Here is a 19,215-nt window from a genome sequence, read left to right as displayed (position 1 = left end):
CGGGCCGCGGGTTCGAGTCCCGCCCCCGGCAGCGACGCGCTAAGGACGCGGGCCGGGACACGCCCGCAAATTCACCGATTTCCCACTTATTCGGTGTATTCGCAGAGGGAGGGCTGGAACCACCTTGCGCTGCTTAGCCCTGGTCGCAGAAGCATAGGGAGGGCTCCACCCGTGAACCACAGAAGCAGTCTGGAATTCAGTTGCCCGCACCAACAGCCCGGGGATGTGTTTGCTTTTCCAAACTCAGACACACACAGCATCTGAAGACGAAATCCCCACCATAACCAATTAAAATGTAGTTTATTGTTTTTTCCCCCAGCAGCTCTGGGATTTTTAAAGTGTTAAACACACGCAATTACAGATCTTTTGAAAACTGATTACTTTAGAAAACTCTTACGACAAATACTGCCAATGACCACATCACATTGCACATACATAGGATACAACAGAGAGAAAAATAAAAACAAGGTTTATTTTTGCTCCCCTAAGAACCATTTAGTCCTAACAATAGGACACTAGAGAGCACATGGACTTTAGAGACTTGACACACGAAAGACAGAAGGTGCAGGTGATTTTAATGAAGTTGAGTATCTGCAGCTGGCTCCTTAGTTGGCTTAAGACCAAGTCAAGATTTCATACACACCCTGAACTCACATGGCCTTTGCACCAAGACCCCATATGAAGTGACGATGATTTCCTTCAAATTTAGATTGTTTTGGCTCAGTCCTGGGTATATTCAGGATCAGAAAATCAGGGTAAGAGGAGTAAAGCAATATTAGCATTACACTCACCAATAAAGGTAAGGATCAGGGAGTATGTAAGAATCAAGTATAAAAACCCAAACCAAACTCATAATTTCTGGTATAAAATTGTTACAAACACTGTGGTTGTGCAGGAGATAATCTCTTGTGAGTGTAGAGCCCAGGCACCTCAGTTATTTTTAGTTTCACACCAACAGTATAAAAAAATTATTTAAAAAATCCCACAAGCAAAAAACCCCCACATGATCTCCCCAACAGAGAAACCGAATGAGAAGTGAAGCACGAAGAGAGCTCTTACAAAAACTAACACACTCAACAAACCTCTCACAGGTTTTAAGAGATGAAACCATCATGACCTTACAGGAGGAAAAGGATCTTTTCCATTATACGCAAAACCACCTGGTTTTGGGGCTCAGTTTATGACCTAACACCAACCTCCAACACCAAACCAGTACTGCTGATACCCCACATTTTGATCAGATGCCAACATCATTTTATTTTCTCATTCTGCAAGAAAAAAAAAATCTCCCAACAGTGACCCTGAAATGCCATCCTGTTTTCTATATCAATATGGCTTTGAAACAAAGCTCCTTCTGTGTGCTTAACAAAGGTGCAAGGAGAGCATTGCCCTCAGAGAGGAGAGCGAGAGCGGCTCGGGGAGCCCAGCAAAGCACTTTCCCTAAAAACGTTGTCGTAGGAAGACTTGAGGAACTGGACGTAGTTCTGCATGCTGCGGTTGGTGCTCTCCGACTGCTCCAGCCGATCCCGCAGGTCCTGGAGGCGGCTTTCATATCGGCGCTCTGCCTGCACAGGGGAGCACAAAACAGGCTGAAAGGCAGCAACATTCATCCTGTTCATGTTAAACTCTTCCCCCGAAGTGCTGAGGAGAGCCAGAATTAGCACAGCAGGGGATGACATTACCATAGATGGTGCTGTGATATTTATAATTTGTTCTGCTCCTTCCCAACTCCATTCAGCAACCCGCTGATAAAAGCAGGAGAAAACATGGCTAATCAGTTGGGCTTTTAAAATACAGTAGCTGTAGTTATGGGGAATTAAACACACTCTTTTCTGAAAAACAACTTGACCTGATCCATCAGCCCACACAATTTCAAGTAAAACTAAAGCAAGGAAGCAAGGTAAATAGGACATGACAAAAGATTCCCAGTCTTTCTTCTAGAAGAAATGCTTTCCTCTAGAAGAGAAATTGCACTCTCTTTGATATAGGCAAAATGAAGTTAAAATCTGTCCATGATACCTGGTGCAAATCTCCTTTGAACACAAGGAAAGTGATTCTTTCTTACACATACATAACTTTACACCAATTCATTCACATCATTGTACTCCCATTTGCCTATCACTTAATACACACTCCTGAATTGGTGACACAGCAGACATGTCCTATGTCACACATACATGGACACACACAACAGCACATCACATTCAGGCACAGCTCTGCATGACTTCAGCAGCACATCCACAGGATGATTTATTGATTCCAGTTGTTGCCAGGGCACCACCAGTACAGCAAGAGTATCCCCCACAAGTCACTCACATCCTCTTTGCTCCGACGCAACTGGTTCAGCTCTGTTTTATTCCTGCTCAGCTGGGTCTCCAAATCCAACATCTTGGACTGGGCTGCCCTCTCTCTGGAGACTGCTCGTTCTCGAGCTTGTTCCACCTATATAGAACAACAACTTCGTTAAAGGGATGTTTATGGAAGAATGTTTTTTCCCTACCCATTGCCCACAAAAGCCCTTTAAAGTTTAACTGACACATCCTCACGCATAAGCAGCAGCTCAGTCTTGTGCTTTTCTCTGTTGCAAACTGAGTTCAGTTCTTCAACAGTGCTGACAAACAGCACCAGCACATTACTTGTATTTCACTGAACACAATGATTTTAATAGGTTTGGTCATAAGCTGAGAAGATATTTTCAGCATTGTCACTGTTCCCCTTTCACAGCCTGGGTAGCTTTAGGTGAATTCACAAACATGAGAAATTACTCACTTGTCTTTTGGCATCCTCAATGGCCATCTCCAGCTGACGTGCCAGGGAGCTGCACTCACGGCTCTTCTCCTCCAGCCGCAGCTGACACTGGTGGATCGACTCCTCACGTTTTGCTATGACCTGAAGGAATTCTATGTTCTGGGCACTCGTGGACTCTAGTTTTCTAGTTTAAGACAATAAGGGAAGGAAACCTATTCATTTTAAATGGAGGGTGTTTCATTCTGCCTTTTGTCAGGTCCTGATGCCTCTGATAATAGGTTCTATTCCCCCTTGAAAGGTGAGAGCCCCAAGAAACAGTTCTCCAGTCCTCAAATCAAAATTTCAAAGATTGAAGGGCCTACAGAGTACCTATATACCTGCATTTTCTGAGACATTGTCAGTAAAAGAAACTTACAAACATGGGTAAAAGTACTGTAATATCTAGTAACCTCAAAATTGCCAGGCTAGATTGGGCAAGGACCTAGTTTGTCTGTTGTATAAGCCATCATCCTGTCTAACAACATGCACAACAGGTGCTGCTGCAAAAGCATGTAACTCTCAGTGGACAGCTACTGATTAGAGATCCTTGTGGGATAAGCAAATGCACAGAATCCTGAAGGCATGTGGGGAACTGGAACAAGACTGAAGCTGTTTCAATCCCCTGTAAAACAATGGAAATGGAAGGTTAAAAAGACAGGAGAGCCTAGTATTTCTAACCTTTCTAGCTCCTCCACCTTCAAGGTGAGTTGCTTTTTCTCCTCCTGGGCAGACTGATATCTCTCTCTTGTCATCTCCATTTTGTCCCCCTGGAGGTCAATCTAAAATTACAGGAATTAATTACTTCACAGAGCAGTCATTTCACACACATGACCAACCACCTAACACATATGCAGCTCTCAGAAGGAAACATGCTCCATTCATAATTTCTGGAGAGCTTCAGAAAGGGAACAGTGGATAGAAGAAAACTAAACATCCATTTTGCTGATGCTTCCAGTTCCAGTCTGGAAAGGTGTAAGAAAACTCTTCGGTACTGCAAAAGAAAAGCCAGGCCCATAAATTCCTGCATCTAGAGCAGCATCTGCAAGCACAGGCAAGCACACACACAAGAACAGCAGCCACAAACATGCCAGCAGCCCACAACAGCATCAGAGCCTGAAACACCAGAGAGGTTTATAATTCCAGACCAAGCAGACTAAAGTGGTCAGACAGAGATCATGTGCTATCTTGAGGCACAGCTGTAGATGTCATCCCTCTCTGAAATTGTCCTGCAATACCTACACAGTCTTTCTGGGAACAAAAAAACAGGAACTGGGAAAACAACCTGAAATCAGAGTGAGAAAATGGTTGGGACAGCACCATCAGCACAAAACTACAGGAGGGAAAGGTGACATGAGGATGAAGGTAACAGAAGCAAGGGCTGGCATTATCAAGTGCTGCCAATGCTGCTATTCAAGTCCCAGAAATATTCTGCACCAAGGGATGAGAAACCTTTCAAATATTAAGGAATGCTACCAGCAAAGCCACCAACTTCTTGCACAAAGACATGGCACACACCTTTATTTTGCAGTGCACGTTTAATCTTTTCAAAAAGAGACGAGAACAGAGACGAAGTTTGAACCTTGCTGTGATTAGAAATTCATCTTGATTTCGGACTTGAGGTGGTGTTCAGTGGTAGGGGTACTTTCTGCCAGTCCCTTACCAGCTGACGGAGATCTGCAATCATGGCACACAGGTCCGTGTTCTTCTTCTCGTAACACATGAGCTGTTGATGGCATTCTGCCAGCTGTGTCTCGGTGTACTTTAGGATCTCGGGCAGCTTTTCCAGTTCAGCAAGCTGGGTCTGGAAGTTCTTACGTGTCTGTAATCAAAGAAGAGAACATGAGGAACTTTCAAATGTTCATCAGATCAAGACTAAAAAATTTCCCAACTTCAATGAAGCTTTGTTAGTCCACAACCATGGTGACACTGTGTGGATATTTGGCCAGTGCTGGAGTTCAAAGTCTAACATCTTTTCCTACTCAGAAAAGCCTTCACTTAGGATCTGGCATTCTCTGTGGATGGTGTAAGAATGAGAATTTTGGACTGTGGGCTTCAATTTTACTAGAAGTACAAGCTCTGCTTTCGAGGTCAGCTGTTCCACATCAGATAATGGTTTAACCTACCTAATCCACTGTTCCAAACCACTATTTCTGCAGCAAAGGAGACACTAAATAATTTATACACCCATGAGGAATGCCATATAGTCAAAAAGAAGCTGCTAAATGTTCATTCTGCAAAACTTATTGAACAAGTCCTAAGAAAAAACTGATGGAAAAAGCAGACTCAAGATAAGCCTTTTATTTCCTATTCACAGCTGTTTTTCACTAAATTCAGAACACTAAGATCCATGAATGTCTACAATGCGTCTTTAGAGGGATAGTTACCGTTTCAAGCTCCTTGTTCATTTCATCCCTTATTGTCTTGTTCTCTCTTTCACACTTCTCCAGTCTTGCAGCCACCTCATCTGCTTCCTTTCGGGCCTTCTGTGCCTGGACATTCAAAGAAGGACCCCAGACTTTATCTATTATATATAGTTTTCAACACATGCATGCAATGCCTTGGAGTAACTGAAACTGCTCCAGTTGGCAATAGCTAAGGCATTACAGAATAAGCCACAGTGGAAGGAGAAAACACCTTTGTGCAAGGGCTGAAGGTTCTGAGACCCACCTGTACCATGTGGTTTTCAATCAGCCCTTCGTAGCTCCTGACAGAGTTCTGGAGCTGTTGCAATTCCGTCTGCGCTTGGTTCAGCTTGCCCTCCATTGAGTTCAGAGCAGCCTGAAAAAAAGAAAACATTTTCCATTGAGTGCTTGGAAGTATCATAAAGAATCACAGAATGAACTAGGTTGCAAAAGACCTTTGAGACCATCTAGTCCGACCTATGACCTAACCCAACACCTCCTCATCAACTAAACCATGGCACTGAGTGCCACGTCCAGGCTTTTTTTAAACGCGGGATGTTCAGGGACGGTGACTCCACCACCTCCCTGGGCAGACTGTTCCAGTGCCCAATTACTCTTCCAGTGAAGAATTTCTTTCTGATGTCTAACCTAAACTTCCCCTGGCGCAGCTTAAGACTGTGTCCTCTTGTTCTGTTGGTTGTTGCCTGGGAGAAGAGACCAACCCCCACCTGGCTGCAGCCACCTTTCAGGGAGTTGTAGAGAGTGATAAGGTCACCCCTGAGTCTCCTTTTCTCCAGGCTAAACAACCCCAGCTCCCTCAGCTGTTCTTCATAGGGCTTATGTTCCAAGCCCCTCACCAGCCTTGTTGCCCTCCTCTGGACAAGTACCTGCCATGTGAGCTGTCTAATGTTGTCTAGACTAAGAAAATACAGTTTTATCCATGCAAGTTGCCCAAACTTTCTAGACTTCAGTGGATTGCCAAATTTGCATCAGCAGAGCACAGAGGTTTGGGATGGAAAAAATTATGTAGGTCACCCACAAGATGACTCATGGTAAAGGACAACAGAGAAATATGCCAGTCATTTTTTTTGTTCTGGAGATTACCATTCTCTCTGTATGAGCTACAGCTGTTTGCTCTCTGGTCAGCAGCGTGAAGATGTGAGGACAAGATTTAAGACCCCAGCTAGATGAAAGAGTAGCTGGATTGGAGATACTCCTAGCCAAAACGTGGAAGAAAACACAGTTCTCCCAGTATGTACACTTCCTCTGTCTCCTCCCAGCACACTGGCCCTGTCACAGTCAGTTATATGAACTGGTTTGAAACTGTATAGGAGCAATGGGTGCAATTTGACTCTGTCCTCAGTGGCCAAGAAAGTTGTAATTCCCCCTTCTTTTCCTCCTAGCATTCAAGCTTCAAACCCTTACAGTCACTGACCTTTAGTCTTTCATTATCCTTCTTTAAAGAGTTGTTCTCTCCAGTCTGTTGGTGCAGTTTATCCAGCAAAGCTTCTTTTTCGTCCCGCGTCTGTTCCTGCAGCTTTGCCTGCTGCTCCAGCAAGTCTGCGACACGGCTGCCACGCAGAAAGAAAATTAATCCTTAAGTGACAAGAAAGAGTAGGGCTCCTAACCCTTGAAAACTAGCTTCAGAAACATGGCTTTTCCCCATCCTTTCATCTTCCTTCTACAGTCATGTATGCACACCTCCCTGTTACACTGTTCTATACTTCAATCTTTTTATACCTCCCGGAAACTAACTGGACTTGTCCCCTTGGAGCTCAAATGAATTGTCTCAAAGATGCACAGGATAAAGATATGCCTCTCTCAGCTCATACCTACCTACTTTTTCCTGCAGCAGCAACTGTACTGCAATGATACCAAAAGACTTATTTACCTTCACAACAAAACTGGCATCAACTATACTGCTTATGACTTTTAACATCTTCCATTCAAGTTATTCAAAAAGACCTCAAAACAAAAATAACCTTAATTCAATGCATTACAAAATGGCACACTTTTAAGGGTCAGCAAACCTTAAAGAGTCTGCCTTTGCTGTGCCAAGTCAGCAGCAGAAGTCACATGTCTCTCCCCACCTCTTCAAACTCTGCTCTAGCCCTTATGCAGTGCTGCTTTTGCTTGGTTATTTACAAGCAATCCAACTAAAATATTCATTTCAATGCTATTATTCAATTAAATTATCCTTGAACTTTGAACTCATCCTCCCTCATGCTTCTTTCTCTGCACTGATTTTATTCTAACCTGTTCAGCGTAACGACTTCCAGTTCAAGATCATCCTTCTCCTTTAGTGCTTTGTTGCAGCGATTCCTCCAGGACTCAAGCTCGCACTGGGCCTCAGCAACACACCTGTCCTGTCAGACAAGTGAAATACAAGAGGAAAAAAGTAAGGGAGAAGACAAAATCATCACTGGTGTGAGATATGCAGACAATACGCAGAGATGCCCTTAACTTAGGACATGCGGTGAATACAGTGACAGCTGAGCAAACTGGATTTGTTCTAAACTTGGCATAAATGGGCCATGGCATGAAGACAGAAATAAATTTCATTAGTTGAAAGAAGAGACTCTCCCCAGGGCTGCTACCAGAAGTCAACAATTTAAAAGCATGACCTCAAATAAGGCCTCTCCTGTTTTAGCACATACTTTTTCTGCTAGCTGGGCAGTCAGTTTCTGCACATACTCCTCACTCCGCTCCGCCCGCTCTTTCTGTGCACGGACAGCTTTCTTCAGGGCCTCTTTATCACTATCTCCCTTGCCCTTCACATCTTTCATCTGTTCCAGGGCAAGGTCCAGCTCTGCCTTATACTGAGCTTCACTCATCTCCAGATTCTGTGGGGGAACAAAACCCACCATGTGGATTAATGCCCATATTACACCAGCAAACCCAAAGCAGCAACTAATCTCCTAGAAATGGTGATGAGAACCAGGCACAAATCCCCAGTGTTCAGCCTGGAGGTATTTGCAGTCAGGTTTCACCTACACAATCCTGTCTAAATGCTGAAAGAGATGGCAGCATGACATCTTCCTTTTCTTCCAAGAGTCTTCCTTTCTTCTTTCATAAGCTGCTTCCTAAAATACTGATTTCTCTCCTGACCAAAATAAGTACTGTTCTAACAGTCTTTTGATCTACCTGAGAACATTCTTTTATTGACTGAAATGTTTGCATACAACAATGTTGCTTTATGCAGCTCTTATTAGAACAGTTTAAAGCTCCTCTAAAACATTACCACATTTATGTTCCTTGTAACATCATCCCAACATATGCTAAATATAAAACTCTAATCAAGATAAACCAGGGGAATTTTCTCCTCCTCATTAATACTGTAGAACACATAAACAAGAGTGACCAAACTGGCACAGCATTTTTCCAAAAAAGCAAATGAAATAGTTTCAATTTGTCTTGATGCTTGAGTAAACCAAAGCCATCTTTTCAATAATTATGGAGTAACTAACTTAGGAAAAGGAAAATCTAATACACATAGACCTTAAAGCTAAAATTTTGCCTCATGACTCAAAAGTGAAAAGATTTCCCTTTTCTTACTTTATTTGAAAATCATGCTGTGTGTTAATGGCATAAACATCACCAGCCAATACTTCAGTCAACCAGACTCAGTAAGAAGCTTGTGCTACTCCCTTGTGAGTGAATTCAGTCCATGGAAGCAAAGGAAGAGACAATCCCCAGGGAGCAGTGCAGACATACCCGCAGCTGTGTGGCCAGACGGTTGTTCTCAGCTTCTTTGCTCTGCAGCTGGGCTTGTAAATGGGTTTTCATAGACTCCATAGCTTGGGAGAGTTCAAGTGCTTTCCTTGCCTTTTCCTAGATAAGCAGGAACAAGACAAACATGTTTTTACTCAACAAGCTAATAGAAGGAGCACTTAATAATATGCAGTAGTCTCAGATTGCTTCACTGAATAATCTCCAGCCACCTCCAGATGGACCCTCACAGCTCTTCTAGTCCAACAAAAAGGGACCAAATGAGCAGCCATTTATTTTATAACACATGTGAATGACTGGCTTGAAAGGTATGTTCTAGGGCAAAATATTCTTCATATCTGATCTCTTCCACTGCATTACCCCTTTACTTCCTAAACTAAGGAACAGATTGGAATTTGCCATTGGGAACCAACAGGAGCTTAAACAGAATGGCAATTCAGTGCCCAAGCAAAGAGAATTCTACCTATCTGTCCTGAGACAGGTGTCTTATTAGCAGAATATGGAACCCACAACTGTGTGGGAGTTGGTATCTGTCTAGTTTTATAAGCAAGCCAGTCATCTGATCTCAAAGTAGTGGTCTGCAAACAACCTCATCTTTTGGACTATCTGTGGTTTTACAGAACTGGAAAGTAGAGGAGAGAGGGAAAAACAGAAAACGGAAATTACCTTTTCTGCCACTATCTGAAGTGTGAGACTTTCTACTTCCTTTTCTTTTCCCTGAAGCCTGATCTGAAGTTGCTGGAAAAACAAACACCACGCAGATGTTCAGTAACAAACACACTTAGGATGGCAGGTAGAAGGCAAGAGGTGTAACTGCCTCCCTCTCAAACCACCTGACCCCTGGCACTGTCTGTTATCCACAACAACAGGATCCTCATCCCCAGCAAAACAGGCTGCATTCTCCTCAGCCAGGAAGCAGAAGTCATACACATACATTTGTGCAACAGGGCACAGGATACCCAGTCAGGACCATATACTCCACAGACTAAAAAGGGCATTTACCTATGTCTCACAGCAAGTTTTATAACTTCTGGCAATGCAAGAACTCTTGTCTCAGTTTACGGAGAAGGAAATGAACAAAAACTGGCACAGGGTAACTCATTTGGTGACAGAGCCCAATACACTGAGTTATCCCCATTCTAAGCCCCTTTCATTTCAAAGGCAATGAAAATCTACCCACTTTGAAATGCAGGTTGTTAACCAGAGGAGCAACGTCGTGGCTCTGATTACCACAAAAGCTAAAATAATTTTTTTATTGATCTAAAAGGCACTAATGTAATATTTGACAGCAGAATATAAGACAAAGAAGGGCTTGTCATTTTAGATCTTTCTGCTTTATCTTTTAAAATAAAGAGAGATTGTGGTTTGCTTACCATGTTCTCTGCATCTGAGTCAGCCAGCCTTTTCAGCAGCAGTCCTTGCCGATCCAGTACCTTCTGGGCATCCTTCTACAAAATAAATACATGAGGAAAACTGTTAACTAAAAAGTCAATTTTATAAAGGTTCTTTAAATGGAACTGGGAAAATCAACTACTTCCTCCCAGTTGCAGCAGCAATTCCTAGAATATATCTAGAAACATTGCATTTGCTGTATCTCACATACCATTATCCATCTCAGAAAGCTTTTCCACTTCCCAGTCAAAGATTAAAATAAAAAGCATGATGGCAATGTAAGATCATTCTGAACTCTCCCACTACTCAGGGAAATTCATGTGGAAAAATTCAGACCTTTTATCCAGTCCCACTGGTGGCTGAGGTAACTGTTACCATCAGCCTGCTTTTGCTGAAATGGAATACAAACTACAGAAAGAATAGAAATTTCATTTCTCTATTGCTCTTACAAGCAATACAGAATTGTTCTGTACAAGCACCACAGAATTGTTTTCAGTTTCTCTGTTGTTGCCCTCAATGCCTACAAGTTCTGAATATCCACAGGCTCCCATTAGCTGAGGCCCTATCAAGTCCTCAGATTCCAGGCAATCCAAGTGCAGCAGCAGTGTCTGAGACCAGCAGGATCAGCAGATACAGCCGTATCCAGAGGAGACAGCTGGCAACACAGCAGTGCCTGAACCCTTTAATACAGTCAAAGACTTAGAGGCTCTACCATCCTCACAGCAGAAAAGTCAGTCTTACTCTATGAATTAGACAGAGATAAAGAAAAAACCCAAATAAAAACTATCCAGCATTTATGGGCTGACAGGGTCTACTGCAGGGCTGGGAAAAAGAGTTGAAAGATTTCAAACTCAAAACTCCCTTCCAGCCCACGAGACAACACAGCCTCCTGTAATCAGCCAGGTTCCACACACAGCAGCTCTCACCTCCCGGGTCCGCTGCTCTGCAATAAGTTCTCTGAGTGTCCGGTTGGTTTCTTCAAAGGTGCTCAATTTCTGGAGCAGAAGCTCTTTTTGTCTTGTTAGAGCATTTATATCTGTGCTGCTCATGTGTTTCTCCTGAAGGAAAAACATTAAACAAACAAACAAAAACCAAATAAAGAAACAAAAATAAACAAAGAAACCAGAAAAACAAAACACAATAACTCAAACAAACAAAACCCACAACACATAAACAAAAGGAAATAATTGTTCACTTGTGTGCAGAAGGTACCTGGAAGTAAATACCCCACTTTCACACCAAACTAGGAAACATCTTAAGGATGTTAAATCTTAACATCCTGTCTTGGTTTTGATATCCTTATATTACAATCACTTTTCCTTATATTTTGCTGCATTAGGAACTATAACATTATTTTTTTAAGACAACTATTCAACAGGAAAATGTACTAAAGGCAAGAACAAAAAAGGACACCTACAATGTTGAGTCTCCCAATGGTATTTTTCAGGGCATGGATCTGTCTGGCAGCTGCTGCTCCATCCCTTTCTGCTTCATTCAGCTTGGACATCAAACACTCCTTCTCCTGCTGCAAGCACTCCTTCTGTAGCCTGCAAGGAAAATTCAGCCATCAGAGAAACAAGAAGCTTTGGCAGCTGTACCAGTCACTGTTGATAAACAGTTGATTGGGTTAAAATTCATAAAAAACCCAAATCAGAGGATAAAAGCTCTAAACAAAAACTGCTTAAGATTTACACTCTTTCAGTGTGGAAGCTGTTTTGAGAGAAGGCAGTAAGCAGACACCAGGAGCTTGCTAAGATCACAGCTATGAAATTTAGAGGGAACAAATCAGGTTTACACCAAAGTCTGCACACCTGCTAAACCCAAAACACAATGGTGTGCTCTTCCTGGGTACTTATGCCACACCAGAAATAAGAGTCTGAATGGCCAAACAAAAAGCAGAAAAGCACACCAAGATATGCAGCTCAATGTTTTTAGCCAGGACTTGTAATCTCAGAAGCATTCACAGAGCTTTCTGAAAAAGGAATACAAAGCATTAACTTCCAAGTGATCTTTCTTAAGGAAAAAATAAAACTAACTCTCTTAAAACACTAATGTCCCCCTGGAGACACAAACTTCTCTAATTCTTTGGACACAAAGCAGATGCACAAATGTCAGACTCGCAGACCTTAAGGATCACTAAGAAAAAAGCCCATGGTTCAGTCTTCTCAGGGGCTGTCACGTCTGTCTCTGTAGGATTTTTATAGAGGTCAAAAATTCTCCTCTAGTTTTCAGCTCCATGTTTATTAATTTCTTGTTCTATCAGTATCATCACAATTCAAGCAGAATCCTTTAACCTTCAAAATATTAATTCCAGAGCTAGGACGACCCTCCACACAAGCCAACTGCTCTCGGATTCCTCTAAAAGTAGGCTTTTTTTCCATTCCAAAAATCATGCTAGAGCCCTTCTCTGCAGCTATTGCAATCTGGTGCTCCCCTTCTAAAAGGTGACAAAAAAATCCAAGTGCATCAGTTCTTCAACAGCAGCTACGACCTCAGATCACATCAGCAGTAAAGGAGGGAGGTGCCTGTGGAGACCACTAGTGCAGGGACAGTGAGAAGTGAAGCTTTCTTACACAGTCAGGTCCTTCTCCTCCTTTATGCGCTCGATGTTGCGCCGGAGCCGCGTGTTCTCGTGCTCTGTTTCTACGAGTTCTTGTGTGACCTCATTCAGTTCTTCCTTCTGCTCCTCCAGGAGACGCTTTGTCATTTGCTCCTGTTCCTCCATTTTCTGCATCTTGACCTGAAGATATTGGAATAAAACTTAAACCAGGGGATTTGGAACTGATACACAGAATCCACATGCCAAATCAGTGAACCATTTAGAGTCAATTAACTTACTGAAAGTATAAAAAAAAAATATCTCCTCCCAGTTGACAAGTGACAGGACATGAGGAAATAAACGGCCTCAAGCTGTGTCAGGGGATGTTCAGGTTAGACACCAGGAAGAATTTCTTCACAGAAAGGGCTGCCCAAGGAGGTGGTGGAGTCACCATCCCTGGAGGTGTTCAAGAACAACTGGACATGGCACTCAGGGCTCTGGTTTATTTAACAAGGTGGTGATGGATCAAAGGTTGGATTTGAGGATCTTGGAGGTCTTTTCCAACCTTTAACAAGTCCAAGTGCCAGGTCCTGCACTTTGGCTACAAAAACCCCCTGCAACGCTACAGGCTGGGGGCAGAGTGGCTGGACAGTGCCCAGGCAGAAAGGGACCTGGGGGTGCAGGTCAACAACTGACTCAACATGAGCCAGCAGTGAGCCCAGGTGGTCCAGAAGGCCAATGGCACCTGGCCTGGATCAGGAAGAGTGTGCCCAGCAGGACCAGGGAAGTCATTCTTTCCCTGTACTGAGCACTGGTGAGGCTGCACCTCGAGTGCTGTGTCCAGTTCTGGGCCCCTCAGTTCAGGAAGGACATTGAGATGCTCAAACTCGTCCAGAGGAGGGCAACAAGGCTGGTGAGGGGCTTGGAACATAAGCCCTATGAAGAACAGCTGAGGGAGCTGGGGTTGTTTAGCCTGGAGAAAAGGAGACTCAGGGGTGACCTTATCACTCTCTACAACTCCCTGAAAGGTGGCTGCAGCCAGGTGGGGGTTGGTCTCTTCTCCCAGGCAACAACCGACAGAGCAAGAGGACACAGTCTTGAGCTGCGCCAGGGGAAGTTTAGGTTAGACATCAGAAAGAAATTCTTCACTGGAAGAGTGATTGGGCACTGGAACAGTCTGCCCAGGGAGGTGGTGGAGTCACCGTCCCTGAACGTCCCATGTTTAAAAAAAGCCTGGACGTGGCACTCAGTGCCATGGTTTAGTTGATGAGGAGGTGTTAGGTTAGGTCATAGGTCGGACTAGGTGGTCTCAAAGGTCTTTTGCAACCTAGTTCATTCTGTGATTCTTTGATTCTTAATGATTCTGTGGTTCTAAATTGATTTTTGTTTTACAAACATGCAAGTAACTCCATTAAATTTTGTAGCATAAATAAAATGGAAAATGCTTGATGTAAGTATCTACTTGAATCAAATCCTATTCTTGTTCATTGATTTGACATCCATATAGTTTAGAGTAAAATAATAATACAAGATTTGCTACTCTGAGTGTTAACTCCAAGTTAAAAATGCAGTTTGGCCCCACCATGTCGCATCTTATGAGACCTGGGAATATCTCCCACATATTTTTAAAGTGGTGTCAAGTACATAAGAGCCTGTTTATCTGGAAAACACATCACTGGGTTGCACGTTTCTGAAACAGAATCAGAAGAAACAACCTCATTGAATAAGGGGATTTTTTGACAATAAAACATCAATGCAATGTATTTTTCCCTTTCTGGAGTCATCAGTTTTCAGATTTTGGGCTTAGGCAAGAGAGATTATTTGGAAATTAAAGCACAGCAGTACCTTATTAAATTAATAATGTTTTGAAATGTTTCATAGTGTGGCTTAGTGAATTTCTCACTAGGATATTTCAGCTATTCTAAACAATTCAGATTGATTTTTGATATTCAAGCAAGCTGCCAACAGCCTGGGTAGCCTTCCATTGCACCAAGACCTGCCTCCAGCCTCCCTTTGTCAAATAATCAGCTACAAAGCCCCAGTCAGCAGATCTTTCCTCTGTCTCCTCACCTCTTTCTTCAGTGTTCCCACCAAATTCATCAGGCTATCTATCTTCTTTTCATATTTGTTCATTTTGGAGCAAGTGGCGTCGTCGTCATCCGTGGAGAGGTCACTGAGGCGCAGCACTGACTGCATCCTTTCACACTCGGGATTAGGTCTAACTTCAAGGCGTTCAGTTGATTCCTGCCAGAGAATAAAGGGTATAATTTTTTTAGTATAACATTATAAATAGTATTCTAAAGCTAACATTGCCAAAAAACAGAGACTGGGCCCATCACTGCAGCAAGGCTAGCAAAGAAAAAAACATTTACAAACAGCTCTTCTGTTTCCATCTGGGAAAGGTCAAGAATGCAGATAGAGTAAAACAGAAAAAGAAGAAAAACTAATCAAAGCTCAAATCCTCATCTAGAAGTGCCAGGAATACAAAGGCAAAACTATCAGCCCATGAGAAAGAAAATATGACACAATGCTACACAAACGCTCTGTGCTTCGGAAGAGACTGAGACCAGCAGTCCTTCGCTCAGCCTCCAGATGAGATCTTGAAAGGCACTAGTAAAATTACAATAAACAATCAAATGTGTCTGGCTTCTAGAGACAGAAAGGCACGGCCACAGGCAGTTTATGAATTCCCAGTTTTTCTATATTAAAAAGTGAGAAAGATTTATAGAAGACACTTCAAATAGATGGTCGGTAACAGTAGCCTTCTTTCAGATCTGCCCAACTCTCTCACTACACAACTGCTCTCTTCAACCTTGGCTAAACGTCAAAGTTTGTTTTAAAGAGCAAAACCAGCTGTACCTCCCATTTCAAGGTGGTATCACGGGTACTTGTTTTGCCTGGGGGCATCCAAGGGGCCTTAGTTTTCACCCGCACGGCTCGCACACCATCCCCTTTTGATCTCTGTTTCTGCTTTTGCTAAAGAAAGAGAAAATAAAATAAATTACAGACTCTTAAAGAACCATTTGCAATTCTTAGTGCTGCAAAACCAAAAGATCATTCACATGGAGCTATCAGTAGTGTTTCACAGGATGAATCAGGTAAGATGAGGTAGCAGCCGCCAGAGGAAGCTGACACCAGCCAGAAGGAAAGGTTATTGCACACTAAGCTGACAGGATGGCTGAATGTAGGACATGACAGATCCCTGGGAGATCCCTTCTCCATCCCAGATTCACCTCACAAAAGACCAGCTATACCATTTGACACCGTGATTGATTTTGGGAAGCCCTACTCTGTAGTCAACTAAAAGATCCGTATTTATTTGTATTGAACTTGAGATGCTCTAACTGAAGGAGAGTTAAAGGGGTTTTGCACAATTCTAACCTTGGAGAAAAATCAGATGCTGTAAACATTCTCTACTGACATTTAATTAATAGGACTCATTATTTTCACTGTCATTCCATCCCATTATGAAATTTGCCATTAGCAACAAACACAGAATTAACAGAAGACTTAGAACAGGATGTCTGCAGATAAGGAAGAATGAGATAGCAACTTCCATCAACTTCTTAGAACAACTTTCCATAAATATCCAGCAACAAAAGAAGATATGGGATAGCTAGAACCTCAGCTTCAGTATTGCCTTGTGCCTCCTGTGGATAAGCCTGGGAAGAGATCTTTGCTGCAGAGCTCAGTGGACAGAGAATATCCTTTAGTCCAGATGGTTTGAATCAAGATTCTTTTTCAGAGCACATTTATTTTAATACAATCAAGATGGTACTTGAAATGCCTAAGTACTACCTCTCCTCAAACCTTTCCTCCAAAAACAGATATGAAGCCAAATAGAAAACATTATCAGGATACAGATCCAGGAAATAAAAGGCAAAAAAATCCTCCAAATGATATCACATTGGAAGCAACATTTCTCACATGAACATGAAAAGCAATTCTGTATCATACCAAAATCATCTTTCAACAAATCAACATAGCAAATGTGTCACTGCAAATTCACCACTGAATATGAAATGAAGTCTCACAGTTCTAACACAATAGTAAAACAGACCTGGAAGATTTTGTGATGCTTCTAGGGCCTTTCACCTTCCTTTTTGCAGACCTTACAACCAACCAGGTACACACTCCTACCTGGCACTTTGCAGGTGTGGTTTTCTGCCCCTTTTTAATATGGACATGGACAGGAGTGTTTTCATCCACATGGACGTGCAAAGGGGGAGATGAGGAACGGTTCTTCATGGCTCTTCTCCCACAAACGGGAAAGGGAAATACAATGAAGGGAAACCTGTGAATAAGGAAACTGGAAATAACAACATTTCCCTTTGTGTCAGAGAGGAACAGTGGCCAGCCTTGGTTAACATTTGAGCTTTCTAATAGTAGCATCTGCCATTTTGAACTGCACACTATTCTTCTGTAAAGCCAGGATTAACACAAAGAATTCCTCTGCTTCCAGTATTTTCTGCTTCTAACCTAGTTATTGAAGATCAAACACAGCTGGATTGATAGCAGGTGTCTGTAAGAGTCATTGAAGTTCAAAGTTTTAAAGCAAGTGAGCAAATCAAGGGTTCCTACAACCAACAAAATCTGATTACAAAGAGAAATTTGAAGCAGGAAGAAGAGGAGAATTAATTTAACAGTTAAGAAAAACCACCAGGAAATCATCAGACCATTCCATCCTAGAACCCTGAAACTGTATGCTCTTTCATACGTGCTTAACTTTAAGTGTCTTTTTTAAACAAAAATCCTTAAAAGCCATTGCATCACAGCATTTCTTTAATCTCCACAGAAACACATAACCATAACCTGACACAGCACAGAAAAGCCTAGAGACACAAGGTTCAAGTCATCATCGTGGAACTTGATGCCTCAGTTGATGTAATGGTATAATGCAATTGCAAATCTTACACAAAGCCACCAGCAGCACTAATCTGATTGTGACAGAAAGGATATTGTCAGCCTAGGTAAAGTTACTTACAGTTACTTTCAAGCTTTTGAGTTTTCTGGACACTGTGTTGGGTGAAGAGGTAGTTTCTTCGTTGATGGATGAAATACACCTGATACAGAAATAATAAAATGATTACGAGGAAAAGGTGCCAATTTCTGAACATCCTCTTCCTTTTGATTTAAGGAAATACAAAGATTCAAACACATCAAGTGCATGAACCCAAACAACACGAGTTGGCGTGCCCTGGCTTCCACTGTAAAGCATAGGATGAGGGAAGGACAGAGACTGTAATTCCTAACATACTGGCAATGGAAATTGTTTTGAACAGTAGAAATGTTTGGCACTATTCACTTACAAAATTTCAAATTCTAACTGCAATTTTTAAGGAACACAGCAGTACTTCCTTTAATTCAGGAAGAGGAAGGCACAGCTTTCTGAAGGAACAGGATTCCCCAGCTTCCAGCTATGAACAACTCCAAACACTTCTGGGTGTTTTAATCATCTTTTATTCCAAGGAAGGGCTAAACTCTCCCCAGGCCCAGCAGTGACAGAGCTTTTGAATCACCACGAGTGAAAATCAAACGCTGTCACCGCGCCTCCCTTAGCAACAAGGCTCACTCGTAAGTTTTAATTCCTCCTGCAACCTCTGGAGGTTTTCCATGGAATCAGTGGCCACCTCAGGCTGGCAGAGACGCGGTCTGGGGGCCGGTGTGCTGCCCGCAGCTCTGAGGGCACTGCAGGCCTTCACCCAGCGGGCCGGGCAGCTCCCAACGCCCGCCCGCACCGCGCCGTTACCCCGAGCCCGACGGCTCCCGCTGGCCTCCCAGCAGGAAGGACGCCGAAAGGCAGGCATGAAGAAATAATTCCCAGGGCTCGGACACCCATGCGGCCAGGGGACACCTTAGAGGGCGAGGGGACGCCCACACGGTGAGGGGACACCCCGCAGAGCGAAGCGCCCCTCCCCGCACCCCGCCCTGCCCTCCCCGGGCCCGGCGCTCTCACCAGGTGGCTCCGCGCGGGCTCCGCAGCCACCTCAGCTCCCCATCGGCGCGGCGGGAGGCGCACGGGCGGCCATGGGCCGAGCTCGGGAGCGGATTCCCGCACCAGGGGCAGGAGGCGCGGCCGCAGGGCCCCGGCCGCCGCCGCCGCCGCACCGCCCGCGGCTCCACCATTGGGCGATTCGAACGGGCCTGAGCGGCGGTAACCGCCCCCGGTAACCGCCCCCGGCTCCATGCGGCCGGCACGAGCGGCGGCTGAGCGGCCCCGGCACGGCGCTCTCAGGAGGGGCTGCTCATCCGTACAGAAATGGGGAGGTCTGGAAAGAGGATGAAATAATTGGATTATTAAGTCAGTTTTCTTCGCGTTGCCTTTGATACGAGTTTTACCGTCTTAAAGGTGACACCAGGATTGTG

At 43.5% G+C, this 19,215-nt stretch overlaps 1 protein-coding gene across 5 annotated transcripts; it reads right to left on the bottom strand.

Annotated features, from left to right (window-relative positions):
- Window positions 1-283: 283 nt before the first annotated feature.
- Window positions 284-18,990, bottom strand: ODF2 (outer dense fiber of sperm tails 2). Of its 5 annotated transcripts, none has more exons than XM_069031861.1 (20): window positions 18,806-18,990; window positions 17,834-17,912; window positions 15,709-15,825; window positions 14,920-15,093; window positions 12,884-13,050; window positions 11,728-11,857; window positions 11,237-11,368; window positions 10,292-10,366; window positions 9,585-9,656; window positions 8,904-9,020; window positions 7,847-8,032; window positions 7,446-7,555; window positions 6,625-6,760; window positions 5,455-5,565; window positions 5,172-5,276; window positions 4,448-4,606; window positions 3,466-3,566; window positions 2,770-2,932; window positions 2,317-2,442; window positions 284-1,565 (listed from the first exon to the last, which is right to left on the bottom strand). In XM_069031861.1, exons 1-20 carry the CDS (start codon window positions 18,973-18,975, stop codon window positions 1,392-1,394), a joined length of 2,604 nt encoding a protein of 867 aa, XP_068887962.1. In that variant the 5' UTR covers window positions 18,976-18,990; the 3' UTR covers window positions 284-1,391. The 5 variants fall into 5 exon arrangements, with proteins under 5 accessions (XP_068887962.1, XP_068887959.1, XP_068887960.1 ...); XM_069031858.1 differs by lacking the exon at window positions 18,806-18,990 and adding an exon at window positions 16,990-17,143; XM_069031859.1 differs by lacking the exon at window positions 18,806-18,990 and adding an exon at window positions 16,990-17,101 and having other exon boundaries at window positions 17,834-17,897.
- Between the last annotated feature and the right edge of the window lie 225 nt (window positions 18,991-19,215).

The sequence above is a fragment of the Aphelocoma coerulescens genome, chromosome 17, assembly GCF_041296385.1.
Source record: "Aphelocoma coerulescens isolate FSJ_1873_10779 chromosome 17, UR_Acoe_1.0, whole genome shotgun sequence".
In the NCBI taxonomy this organism is placed as follows: Eukaryota; Metazoa; Chordata; class Aves; order Passeriformes; family Corvidae; genus Aphelocoma; species Aphelocoma coerulescens.
The sequence above is the reverse complement of the archived record's forward strand: the minus strand, read 5'-3'. Positions and strand labels throughout refer to the sequence as shown.